At 37.7% G+C, this 12,250-nt stretch overlaps 2 protein-coding genes across 8 annotated transcripts in view; one reads left to right on the forward strand and one right to left on the reverse strand.

The window, feature by feature from the left end:
* The window catches only part of XRCC3 (X-ray repair cross complementing 3), a 44,845-nt gene extending 39,709 nt beyond the window's left edge, over window positions 1-5,136 (forward strand). Inside the window, exon 8 of the mRNA XM_088149789.1 lies at window positions 4,762-5,136. Coding sequence (XP_088005915.1) covers window positions 4,762-4,765 — 4 coding nt within the window. The 3' untranslated portion in view covers window positions 4,766-5,136. The remainder of the gene's footprint in view (window positions 1-4,761) is intronic.
* Window positions 1-12,250, reverse strand: part of KLC1 (kinesin light chain 1) — a 45,276-nt gene that overhangs the window by 14,814 nt on the left and 18,212 nt on the right. For 4 of the 7 annotated variants that reach the window (XM_015887264.3, XM_088149788.1, XM_007423465.4 and 1 more), the window contains 6 exons: window positions 10,349-10,522; window positions 10,061-10,160; window positions 9,088-9,137; window positions 8,922-8,989; window positions 5,168-5,276; window positions 3,180-3,341 (listed from right to left, as the gene is read on the reverse strand). In XM_015887264.3, coding sequence (XP_015742750.1) covers window positions 3,180-3,341; window positions 5,168-5,276; window positions 8,922-8,989; window positions 9,088-9,137; window positions 10,061-10,160; window positions 10,349-10,522 — 663 coding nt within the window. The remainder of the gene's footprint in view (window positions 1-3,179; window positions 3,342-5,167; window positions 5,277-8,921; window positions 8,990-9,087; window positions 9,138-10,060; window positions 10,161-10,348; window positions 10,523-12,250) is intronic. The other 3 variants (XM_088149784.1, XM_088149786.1, XM_088149787.1) reach the window with 1 other exon arrangement.

The following is a 12,250-nucleotide window of genomic DNA, read 5'->3' on the forward strand; positions in this document are numbered from 1 at the left end:
GGTTACCTTTGATGACATGTTCAACCTAAACATTTGATTTCAGTATCAGAACTGAACTTACAACCACCATTTTTATGTGATTTCACCCAAACTCTGATTGTTAAAGCAACTCCAGAGGAGAAAAAATAGTTGCAACAGAGAGAACAGATTATAAAATAAAATCTTCAGAACTACTTAAGATTAGAAAACTCTTATCCACAAGGAGGATCCCAACAGTTATATACATGGAATTAAGGCACATTCATTCTCATTGGTGGACTCTCAAGCAGCGATCAAAGCACAGGAGCTATACTGTTTGTTAAATATATTTAAAAATAACAACTTTTGTATTTATTGTTTAAAGTACTGGACTGGGCTCCTCTAAGAGGAAGAATGTTGTAAGAATACACTGTAAGAAATGAATGAATAAAACACCCTGAGTGGATACAAACATTACTATCTAGGATAACCAAACCTTCTTTAATAAAAAAATATTTTTGAAGGTAACATTTGTTCTTAATCAAGAGGCTGTTCTGAAACTCTTTATAATTTTGTACCTTCAATTCAGAATATATGAACTATATTGTATCCCAGTAAGCATTTGAAATTTGTTTCCATTGCAATTACTTGCATTCATGACAAAGTCCCTTTGGAGAGGTTTAGTGAGACATTAAAGTGAGGTGGGAATACAAAACAGAGAGGCTGAAAATCCCTATTGTATTAAATTTCTGTCCAAGTAAGTATTTCAATACCACAAACTGTCATTTTAAAGGTGACTTTTCAGACAAAGATAGCATTTTAAAACAATACAATATGATTAGTTAATTTCTAAGTGGACAAGAATCTCAAATTTAGTAGTGTTTGATAAGAATATGATGGATGTGTTTTAATTACAGCTGCTTCTGACATGGTTCAAATCTGGTTTATTGGGTACAGTAAACCTCAACCCTAAAGGCCACATATTACTCAAAGTAGATATTTCCATTTTAAAGAAGGTCATTTATTGATCAGAATATTTTATCATATGCACTACTTGTGACCTAGAAATACTGTTCATTTTCTTAAATGCTCTATAAATCGCAAATCTGCATATGTCTTAATTAAAAGTAAAACACATGGAAAAAGTGCGTTCTTCTTGCACTTAAAAAACTGAAGGCATGCCAAGCATAGGAAAAAAATCAGGGAAGAGTACAGTACACAGTTCTAATTCCAACAGGATAAATTAAAGAGTAATAAGGTAGTAGCGTTTCTATTATATGCTGATTGACTGTCTTAGCACTGCTAATACTAAATCAGAAAGAAAGTCAAAGTAGTGCAGGAAAAAAGTCAAAGAAGAAAGGAACAATATGGAGCCTCACAAGCCTTTAGGATTCTAAAATTCAGGCAAGAGTTAGAGCAACAGAAAGAAATCTCCGAAAAATAACCTAGTAGTGAAACTAATCTACACTTCCAAATGCAAGAGTAATTGCTATTTGGTTTAAAATATTTTATAAAAACGAAATTATCACAAAGTGCTTATCATGAGCAACAATTGTATGTGCTCAGGGCATTCAGTTGCAAATCAAAGCTAGAAAACCATCTAGTGCTATTATAAGCTAGAATCATTATAATAACAATACAGTAAATTATCAGACAAATAGAAAAACGGGTTCAATTCTCTGTTAAGAACAATACCAGTTTTAGAAAGTGCTTATTATTTTAACTTGTATAGCACACTTTCTGCATTACCCACTGGGGGCACATGGCATGAGATAAAAAAAATGTCTTTCTGGCAGGCTTCCCTGAGACTTGGAGACAGTAATTTATCCAGCCCTAGAGCCAGATTTTATTTTTGCATCCTGGTGCCATGAAACTGCAGAAATGTTGCATGTAGAAGTAGATTCTGCAGCACAGCTCACAGAATACAGATAGTCCTCGACTAAAAGACAGTAATTGGGACCAGAATTTCTGTCGCTATGCGGTCGTAAAGCACGATGTCATGTGACTGCATTGCTTAGTGATGACAATGCTGGCAATCCCTGTTGCCATCATTAACTGAATCCCACTTAGGCAAGGACCCATCCCGATCCAAGACATTCCTGGCTTAGTCCCTTCCAGCTCTGAGCCTCAGTAAGGTAAGGGAGCCTCCTCTGCCTCTTCAACTCCTTCCATCCACCTATCTCCCCTCCATCTCTGCCCTTTTGGCCGCCCTGCACAGAGGCACTCCTTGGTGGCAGCAGCAGCGCTGGAACCTGAGGCTTTCAGTGGTCACTGTTCTTGCTGTGCTTTGGAAAGCCTTCAGAAAGCTTCTGAGGCCTTCTGAAGCATCACAAGAACGGCAGGCGCTATTTGGAAAATGGCGCAAGTGGCCTTCTGGGTGAAGGTGGCCAGCTGAGACTGCTGAAAGCCCCAAGACTGTTGAAGGCCACTGCCACCAAGGTGTCCCATTGTGCAGGGTGGCCAAAATGGCAGAGATGGAGGGGAGATAGGACGGCAGGGGGAGTTGAAGTGCCCATGCTGTCTAAGTGCAGACAAATTTTGATCACATGACCAGGGGCACTGCAACAGCTATAACTTCAGGGACCAGGAGTAAGTACCAGTCATTCAGCGCTGCCGTAACTTTGAATGGTCGCTGAATGAATGGTTGTTAAGCCAGGACTACCTGAATGGAAAAAGATGGTAGATTTAGTTCCTTTATACGGAAGTCATTTTCACTTAAATATAGAGTGTCCAGTTTTTTCATTCCATCTGAGTTTACAGCAGTGCTTGTTACTGAATCAGAAAAAGGGAACCTTTTAAGTAACAAAGAATACAAGCTGTCATCCTTTGCTTCCGCTAAGAAACCAACCATTACCTTGATTTAGGCCCTAGTATTAACTAGGACATTCAATCAGCATTCAAGCCCACACAGCAAGATCCAAATACTATTTCCTAGATTTTCCTCATCTCAGTGTTATCCAATCGGTTTTAAAATATAAAAAGCAGGATTTATTTTTCTTTTACTCAAACCTGCAGATGTTTTACTCAAATCTTCTTTTACTCCTACTTCTTTTACTCAAATCTGCAGATTTCTTTTACTCAAATCTGCAGATGCAAATCTTTTACTCAAATCTGCAGATTTCTATTTTTCTTTTACTCAAATCTGCAGATGAATATAAACCAAGAATATCTTAAAACACACAACAGAATGAAAACTTGACTGCACTGTGTACTGTACTCACCCCATTCCATTCTAAGCTCATACTCACTTCCTCTCCTCCATCAGGTCCACTCTCATACTTTACCACATCAATATTGAGGCTCTCACGGCTTTGCCTTCTCTCTATACTTTCTGGGTCATTAAGCACTTCAGCAACTCTTTGTTTGTGAACATTGTCAAGTCCCTGTTACAATAAGGAAGGAGAAAATAAACATCAGTGAGTAGCTTTTCAAATCATTCAGAGACTCCACTTTAAAGAACTCACAATAAATGAACGTCAGAAAATCCTTTTACAGTTTCCAAGACTTTATATTTATCCCCAGAGTAGCATTAAAGATACTTTACTAAAATCTGCGTAGTTCTTGCTTCCTTGATCTTGCTCAACTTGGTAGGGCTTGACACTGGAGCAAGTCATATTTGGTTGTGTCTCTTTCAGTCACCTGAGAAATGTGCACTGGATGGCTCACCCTGCAGTCCGTCTCAGTCTCTGAGTAGTCACTGAATAAGCATCGTACTCCAAGAGAGTCCACAATGGTTTACCTAGTCCCTGTACTATCTATATTAGAACAGGATTCATCCACCATGGCCTGTCTACAAACACGTTTGGCCAATAATGGTGTTGCTGGACTCCAGGCCCTAACCCAGCAGGGTCACTACAGGGTGTGCTTGCTCTGAGGCTGCATGCATGAAACTGATGCTCAGGCTGGAGGCCCATTCTTCCCCAGCTAAAATCATCATGCCATGAATTGCCTGACTGTTTTACTGGTAGGTGTGTGTACTCTGTACAAGTTTTTGTCAATGATGGAATTCAGGATACCCTTCTGTATGCAGTAACTGTCTTTGTCAAAGGTAGTCTGAAAGCTCCACTATCAACAAGACAAAGGGCAGTACAAAGTGCTCATTCACATTTGAGCAAAACTAACCATCATCAACATGGTTTAAAATTTTCTACAAAATCTAGATGGATTGTTTTGGTTTGTTGTTGTCTCTTCTGAGCTTTTTGACTGCATCTGAAAAGCATGCAGACAGCATTTCTGGACAGCTCTTGCAAGGTTTTTACTTTGGTGTCATTTGTCCTTGCTTTCTATGCACTGCTGCATTCTCTGGTGACCTTTGTTTATTGATCTGGAGACTTCAGTATTCATTTAAAAATGCAAAAAGAACTCCTTTATGGCTGGCCTGCTAAGCTCCTGCATATACAAACTGTTCATCGTCTTGTGCATCACTGATTAAACAGAGGTGCTTAGACAGATATTAAATGGCCATTTGTCAAAGATGCTAGCAGTGGATTTTTGTACCGGGCAGAAACTTGGGCTTTCAAGACCCCTTCGAAGTGATGTTTCCTGATACGATGAATAGTGCATTTTGCTGCAAAGGCATTCTTGAATGTGTTGGTTTGGCCTGTTTATAGCAGCTTTTCTTTAGCATTTCAAACATTAAAGGAATACTTGTTTGCTGAGCCGTGTATGACCATTCATGATTACTATTTTTCTTTCGTTATGTGTGCAACTGGGTAAGATTGATGATAAATATAATCTCCACTAGTATGGATGGGAGAGATTTATTTTTGTTTCTCCCAGGTAAGCTTTCTTTCTTTCTTTCAGGTAGGAACTGCAAATCCTTGGGTCAAGAGGATGGGAAGCAGCCAGCCAGTGCCCAGAGGGAAAAAAAAAAGATATTGGAGTGGGTGTTTAAGAAACTTAAGTCTTTCTTCACAGTGATCACTACAAGACAGCAAAGAGCCTGTTTTGTCTTCAAAATTCTGTTGTTTACTTGAAATTTCCAGATTCTGAATGGATGGAACTGAAGAGCCGATAGTTAGGCATCCCACTCCACCCAAAAGTTGGCCAGCCCAGAACAGAGCAAAAGAACTTTCAGAACACAGTATAATTGCTCTGTGCACATCTTCCATTGCTTCTAAATTTATGTCTGTTCTGCTTCAAAGATAATGATTATGTAATATCAACACATTAAACGTTTTGAAGAACCTTTTTGTGTTGTGGCACTTGCCTGTTTACGGGACCTCATTGCTGCCTCTTCTAGTGTTTCAGCAGCTTCAAACTTGCCTTGACGTCTGTAAAGTGCTCCAAGGTTCTTTAAAGTAGTTGTAACTGTTGGACTGTTAATTAAAAATCAGAATTATTTCTGACAGCAGTCCATGACAACCCAAACCTACAGCAGTCCTGTTTAAGATTACAGTGCAATATTAAAAGCCAGTGCTCATCTTAAGCCTAATTAATAAAGACATAGGCATTTATTTCCTAACAGCATTGAAATTAAATTATTGCATGCTATGGAAATGTCCATGTGGAAATCAGCTTTAATATTACTAGTGATTTTTGGATAATATACTTGCAAAGGGCACCAACTGTTTTCATAGTTATTGTTATCCATTTTATAGCTAGGCTAGTTCTAAAGCAAAGAACTAGTCTAAATTTTAAAAAAAGATACAAATTGCATTATCAGTTTCTCTTTATCAACCTTGTTCAGTTTTTAAGAAGAAGAAAAACTGCCTAAAAATAGCTGGTATATAATACTCTGCATCTGATATATCATTCTTTGCTACATGTTTCTTCTTAGAGCAAGTGCAACATTTCAGTTTTTATTCCAACAAAAGAGGTAAAATCACCAGCATTTTACAAGCTCAATGCCACATCTATATTATGTACAGGAATTAGCAGAAAGAGAGCTATTGCAGTAATGACACAGAAAATATGAAGTACTACTCCCTTTGGTGCTCCTTCTCTTCAAGCATCAAGGTGCTACCACAGATAGGGCTATGGTGCCTGTCTACCATAATCACTTTAGGCCACATAGTAAATCGAACCTTGGCAGAGCAACACTGGTGGCCTTCACTATAGCTAGTGACTACAGAGGGCTATGCAAAATAGTCTATTCAGGGAACTCAAGAATATTCTGCTTCCTTCCTGATCAATTTGATTTTTCTCTAGACCAAGCTGTTCTGATGGATGGTTTTATGGTTTCCGGAAGTAAATCCTCTGAACTGAAAATAGTTTGAGATATTCCAGAGACAATGCTATAGATGGAACAGAGGTTTGTTTGTTTTTATTTGAGCCGGAACACTGGAAACACTTCAAATGCTTCTAGTTTCAAGCATTTACTTCCAAAAACTGCCAAAACCCTCCCACCCTCCAAGAAGAACGTGGTCCATTTGGAAACAAAATGTTCCAGAGTTCTTTAGAATCATTCATTCCAGAATCAACAAAGTTTGCACATCATTAACAACACATTTCCTAAATAATCGTAACCTTTATAGTTTTAAAGAGCTATTAATCTGATAGACCCCATTAAAATTCTAGTTTAGAAAATTATATGTTTGTTTTTATACAGACTCTAATGTAATATAAAGTCTAGTCTTTTTTTCATTTTTTATTTCTAAATGTATTGAACAGTAATTTGTACAAAGAGAAAAAGAACCAAGCAAAGAGTATACAAAGAATTTAAAAAATGATGTGATTTTAAAGAAGTAAAAGTCACCACTAATAAAAGAAGTCTAAAAGTTGTTCATAATTTCCATATATTCATAAGAATTAAAAAAAATTACACAGGTTGCTGTGTAACATAAGTCATACAACTGTCCAAACTTGATAAAAGTGTGATTCTTGCCTCTGAAAGTTCATTATTCTAATGACCTTATTAGTATTTTTTTTTCCTAATAAAGCAATTGAGAAAGCTCTTTTAATCCACAAATCAATTGTTAGATTTTCAAGATATTTCCAAAATTTCAGTTAGTTTTGTGTCTATTTACTTTTGACAATCAGCTCCTTATTTTTAAGAGAAGCACTCAATTGTGTGCATAGATGCAACAAGCCTAGTTATGGAGAGCCTTCAGAACTTCATTTTGTAATGATACTAATTGCACTCAGAAATTTGCACCAGAAGGGTACTACCTTTTTGCATGTCCACCACATATGGTAAAATGATCCCTTTCATGTACAGTGGGGCAAAAAAGTATTTAGTCAGCCACCAATTGTGCAAGTTCTCCCACTTAAAAAGATGAGAGAGGCCGTAATTTTCATCATAGGTATAGCTATAAGAGACAAAATGAGAAAAAAAATCCAGAAAATCACATTGTCTGATTTTTAAAGAATTTATTTGCAAATCATGGTGGAAAATAAGTATTTGGTCACCTACAAACAAGCAAGATGTCTGGCTCTCACAGACCTGTAACTACTTCTTTAAGAGGCTCCTCTGTCCTCCACTCGTTACCTGTAGTAATGGCACCTGTTTGACCTTGTTATCAGTATAAAAGACACCTGTCCACAACCTCAAACAGTCACACTCCAAACTCCACTATGGCCAAGAGCAAAGAGCTGTTGAAGGACACCAAAAACAAAATTGTAGACCTGTACCAGGCTGGGAAGTCTGAATCTGCAATAGGCTTGGTGTGAAGAAATCAACTGTGGGAGCAATAATTAGAAAATGGAAGACATATAAGACCACTGATGATCTCCCTCGATCTGGGGCTCCATGCAAGATCTCACCCTGTGGGGTCAAAATGATCACAAGAATGGTGAGCAAAAATCCCAGAACCACATGGGGGGACCTAGTGAATGACCTACAGAGAGCTGGGACCAAAATAACAAAGGCTACCATCAGTAACACACTATGCCGCCAGGGACTCAAATCCTGCAGTGCCAGATGGGTCCCCCTGCTTAAGCCAGTACATGTCTGGGCCCATCTGAAGTTTGCTAGAGAGCATTTGGATGATCCAGAAGAGGATTGGGAGAATGTCATATGGTCAGATGAAACCAAAGTAGAACATTTTGGTCTAAACTCAACTCGTCGTGTTTGGAGGAGAGAGAATGCATCCAAAGAACACCATACCTACTGTGAAGCATAGGGGTGGAAACATCATGCTTTGGGGCTGTTTTTCTGCAAAGGGACCAGGACGACTGATCTGTGTAAAGGAAAGAATGAATGGGGCCATGTATCGTGAGATTTTGAGTGAACACCTCCTTCCATCAGCAAGGGCATTGAAGATGAAACGTGGCTGGGTCTTTCAGCATGACAGTGATCCCAAACACACCGCCCGGGCAACGAAGGAGTGGCTTCGTAAGAAGCATTTCAAGGTCCTGGAGTGGCCTAGCCAGTCTCCAGATCTCAACCCCATGGAAAACCTTTGGAGGGAGTTGAAAGTCCGTGTTGCCCAGCGACAGCCCCAAAACATCACTGCTCTAGAGGAGATCTGCATGGAGGAATGGGCCAAAATACCAGCAACAGTGTGTGAAAACCTTGTGAAGACTTACAGAAAACGTTTGACCTCTGTCAATGCCAACAAAGGATATATAACAAAGTATTGAGATGAACTTTTGATATTGACCAAATGCTTATTTTCCACCATGATTTGCAAATAAATTCTTTAAAAATCAGACAATGTGATTTTCTGGATTTTTTTCCCCATTTTAGTTGAGGTATACCTATGATGAAAATTACAGGCCTCTCTCATCTTTTTAAGTGGGAGAACTTGCACAATTGGTGGCTGACTAAATACTTTTTTGCCCCACTGTACATTCCCCTCCAACATTTTGAAGAATGGCTATGTAATGCATATGCCTATCTAGCAGGGGTTAAATGCATCTAGTCTTATTTATATCACACTACAAACATCAAGTGTAACAGAAAAGCAGTGGACTGTGACAGTGGTGTTCTCATCACTGAACCCTAAGAATTAAATAGAAAAATAGTTTGAAATCTCAAAATTTCATGTCACTACAAATGTTTAGAGAAAATATACACCTACCTGTCAACTTTGCAAGCTTTGTACCAGCCTCCATATTCACCAAATGTAGTGCCGTCTTTTTGTTTTCCCTAAATTGAAGACAATATATTAAGAGGCAGAAAAGTGGAATATAAATTAACAACAACATATTTAATTATAAATAAATTTCTGATCTTGAATTCCTTACTTTGCATTCTTCTCTCTCTTCAGCATGCATCCAGATCGGTTTGTTTTCATCTATGTAAGAGTAAGATATTGAATTGTGAAATAAAATTACCATATGTTCCAGAATAATGGTTAAGGAGACATCATATAACTAGAGAAATCTATCCTAGACCCCATTAGTTTTCATAACTCTAGAACATCTAGGTCAATGATAACTAGTGGCTCATACTTCTATTATCTGTAAATAGATTACCCAAACCTTAATTTTTTAAAATAAGCTGAATGCCACAGGAGGTTATCTCATCCCACTGTGTCAGAATGCACCTTGTTTCCTAGAAGCTGCAAAACAAAAAAGAACCTATAAATCTAAATTAGAAAACTGTTAAAGTTCTATTTTAAAGCAGCTTTGATCTCAACAAGCCTGCACACAGCACATGTTCAGAGAAGCTTAGCTATCTGCTGAAGCATATGAAGTTTTGCATTTATCACAGTATTTCTGACAGTTATTCATCCTTGTTGACATAACTGATTTATTGCAACGAAGCCACTACACTAAAACTACTATATACAATCTATATTTATCTGGTCAAACAACCCCCAACTGATTTAAATATTTTTTCTTAGTGTTATATTTTACTACCCTGTGCAAAATTCTATTACTTATAAAAAGAAGCCTAAAGCCAGACAGTTAAGATAAATGTAACCAATGGCATTTGAATGTTTTGCTTTTAAAATGCTTAATATCATAATAAATGAGGGGGATTCCCTCAATTTAAAGGGGGGTTGGGCACGCCTCCAGCTAAGTACAGTTTGAAATACATATCGCCTGAAAAAATAACTATGGTCAGATCCGCAGAACTAATCGAGAAATAAACACTTTATATAAGAATTCCTAAAACGTGTATTATTTTTAAATATGTGATATGCCATTCATCACATCATTTGAAAAAAAAATATCTCTAGCTCTAACGCTTCTTCATAATACAAACATTTACCATCCACAGAGCCAAATTCTCTTTCATGGGCACGAGTGAGGATCTCTTTGTACAAAGTTTCTGCTTGCTTAAATTTCCCTTGTTTCAAATAGCAGGATGCCTGAAGAGAGAAACCATTATTTTAGTAAGTTTTAAATATAAATATCAGTATTAGCACTTGTGTAAGCATTTGTAGGATAGAACTGGCACCTAAGATCACAATGTTTTGGAACAAGTATCATATTTTCAGCAAACGAGAACCACAGTGGCTTGCCTCTCTTTGCTTTTTATTCCACTGTACAAGCATACCAAATTATTCTTTGTCTTTGCTACATTTGGATCATCTGGCCCCAGTTTTGTTTGGTAGATCTCAAGTGCCCGCTGATAGTAGTATTCCACTTCTTCATATTTGCCCTGATTCTGACATAGTAAAGCCAGATTATTTAGCTGCTTGGCAACGTCTGGATGGTCTTTTCCCAGTACCTAGAAATAAAGAGGAATTCCACATTAATACTTTTCTTTGTCAGATGCAGCTAATATCCATTTGGTTGTGGTGCAGAGGTAATCTCTATCTACCCTGTCATCAGCTGCCCTAATTATGGTATTTATATTTATCAATTCATGGCTGATTGAATTGCTGCTACCACATTTACTCCTTCTCTAGTTTTTCTTACTGATATTTTTATAATGAATTTATTATCATAAATTGTATGTTTTAACATCATTAAATGAGAAGTTTTATATAAAAATACTGTAAACCATATTTCTCTCGTCAACCATTTAATTACCGTATTTTTCCGACTATAAGACGATACTAAAATGCTTACGCTAAAAATTGAAGGGCGTCTTATGCAAGGAAGTAAGCCGAGGAGAGAACCGCGCAGTTGCAAAACTGCCCATACTTTGACTCTGCAAACAGGCTTCCCCCTATTGCTAGCCTCCAATCACGAGTGAAATAGCTTGACTCTGCAAACAGGCTTCCTTCAATCACAAGTGAAACTGCCCATACTGTCTCTGCAAACAGACTTCCTCCAATCACGAGCCTTATGTAACTGATCTCAGCTGATGCTGAACAAACCAACTGGAGGAAGTCTGTTTCCAGAGACAAGCTATCGGCAGTTTCACTTGTGATTGAATGTAATCAGTTATGTAAAAGAGCATGGAAATAGAGCTGCAGAGAGACAGTTTGGACCTCCTCCCACCGAGTGTATCAGGTAAATGTTACCTAATTACTAAATAAAAATGTGTTCTGCACTATCTTTAAAATATTGATTTCTTAATTTTGGGTTGGAAAAGTGGGGGTCGTCTTGTACATGGGGGTGTCTTATTGATGGAAAAATACGGTATATCCCAAGTCCAAATACTTATCAATCAACATTACCTGGATATATTTACATGCAATGCAGATGTTAAGGAGATATTCTGGTTCATGATTTTCTTGTTACAATGCTTTAAGATTTTCAGTTACAACTTCACAGAATTTCTTACAGTTAAACAAGCGTGGCCAGCTCTGGTAAACAGTGCCTTCGTTTAGAAGTTTTGGATGGGAAAAGAAAGAACCATGAATAGTTCTTCCATGGCATTATTTACAAAAACATATTGGGAGCCCAAAGCAAATTTTCTAGCACAATTCTGGGTTGTTTTGTGGAGTACAGCCTTCCCTAGAACATAAAGTTTTTTAAGAGTTAATCACTAGTCTCGGAACAATTTAATCTAGAGTATTTTCAATACACAAAGATGCAATGGCAGAAAAGATTGGGCAATTCAATTGTTGGGGTATGCCATTCATATGAATTTAAATCCACCGTGCACTTTGAGCTGGAATGCTTCTGTGAGGAATGATAGCAAGCAACTATCATCCATTCCCTTCAATTTCAAGCACTGAAATTCCCTGGTTATGTAATTTCATATTATTTCCTTAGACTTTCTTTTCTTCTAGTTTATTTGTAGCTCTCCAACATCATTAATTTCTTGATTCCATCGTGTTGATAGAAGGCCTCAAATAAACAGTTTTTAGATAACTTGCAGGAAATTATCTTTGTCCCCTATTGGCCAACTTCTCAACCTCCATCAAGGCATTCTTACTGTTTTCTCCAGAATCTCCTTCTTCTGTTGTGAGGGCTCTACTCTCAGATTTTAGCTAGCAAAGTGGGAACAGTCCCCAATCCCCTTCTTTTTAGATTACAATTCTGTGATTAAGAGAGTTTCCCT

Source organism: Python bivittatus, unplaced genomic scaffold (genome assembly GCF_059951505.1).
Source record: "Python bivittatus isolate LINGU-HERP-01145 unplaced genomic scaffold, Pbiv_v1 ctg000580_np1212, whole genome shotgun sequence".
Classification (NCBI taxonomy): Eukaryota; Metazoa; Chordata; class Lepidosauria; order Squamata; family Pythonidae; genus Python; species Python bivittatus.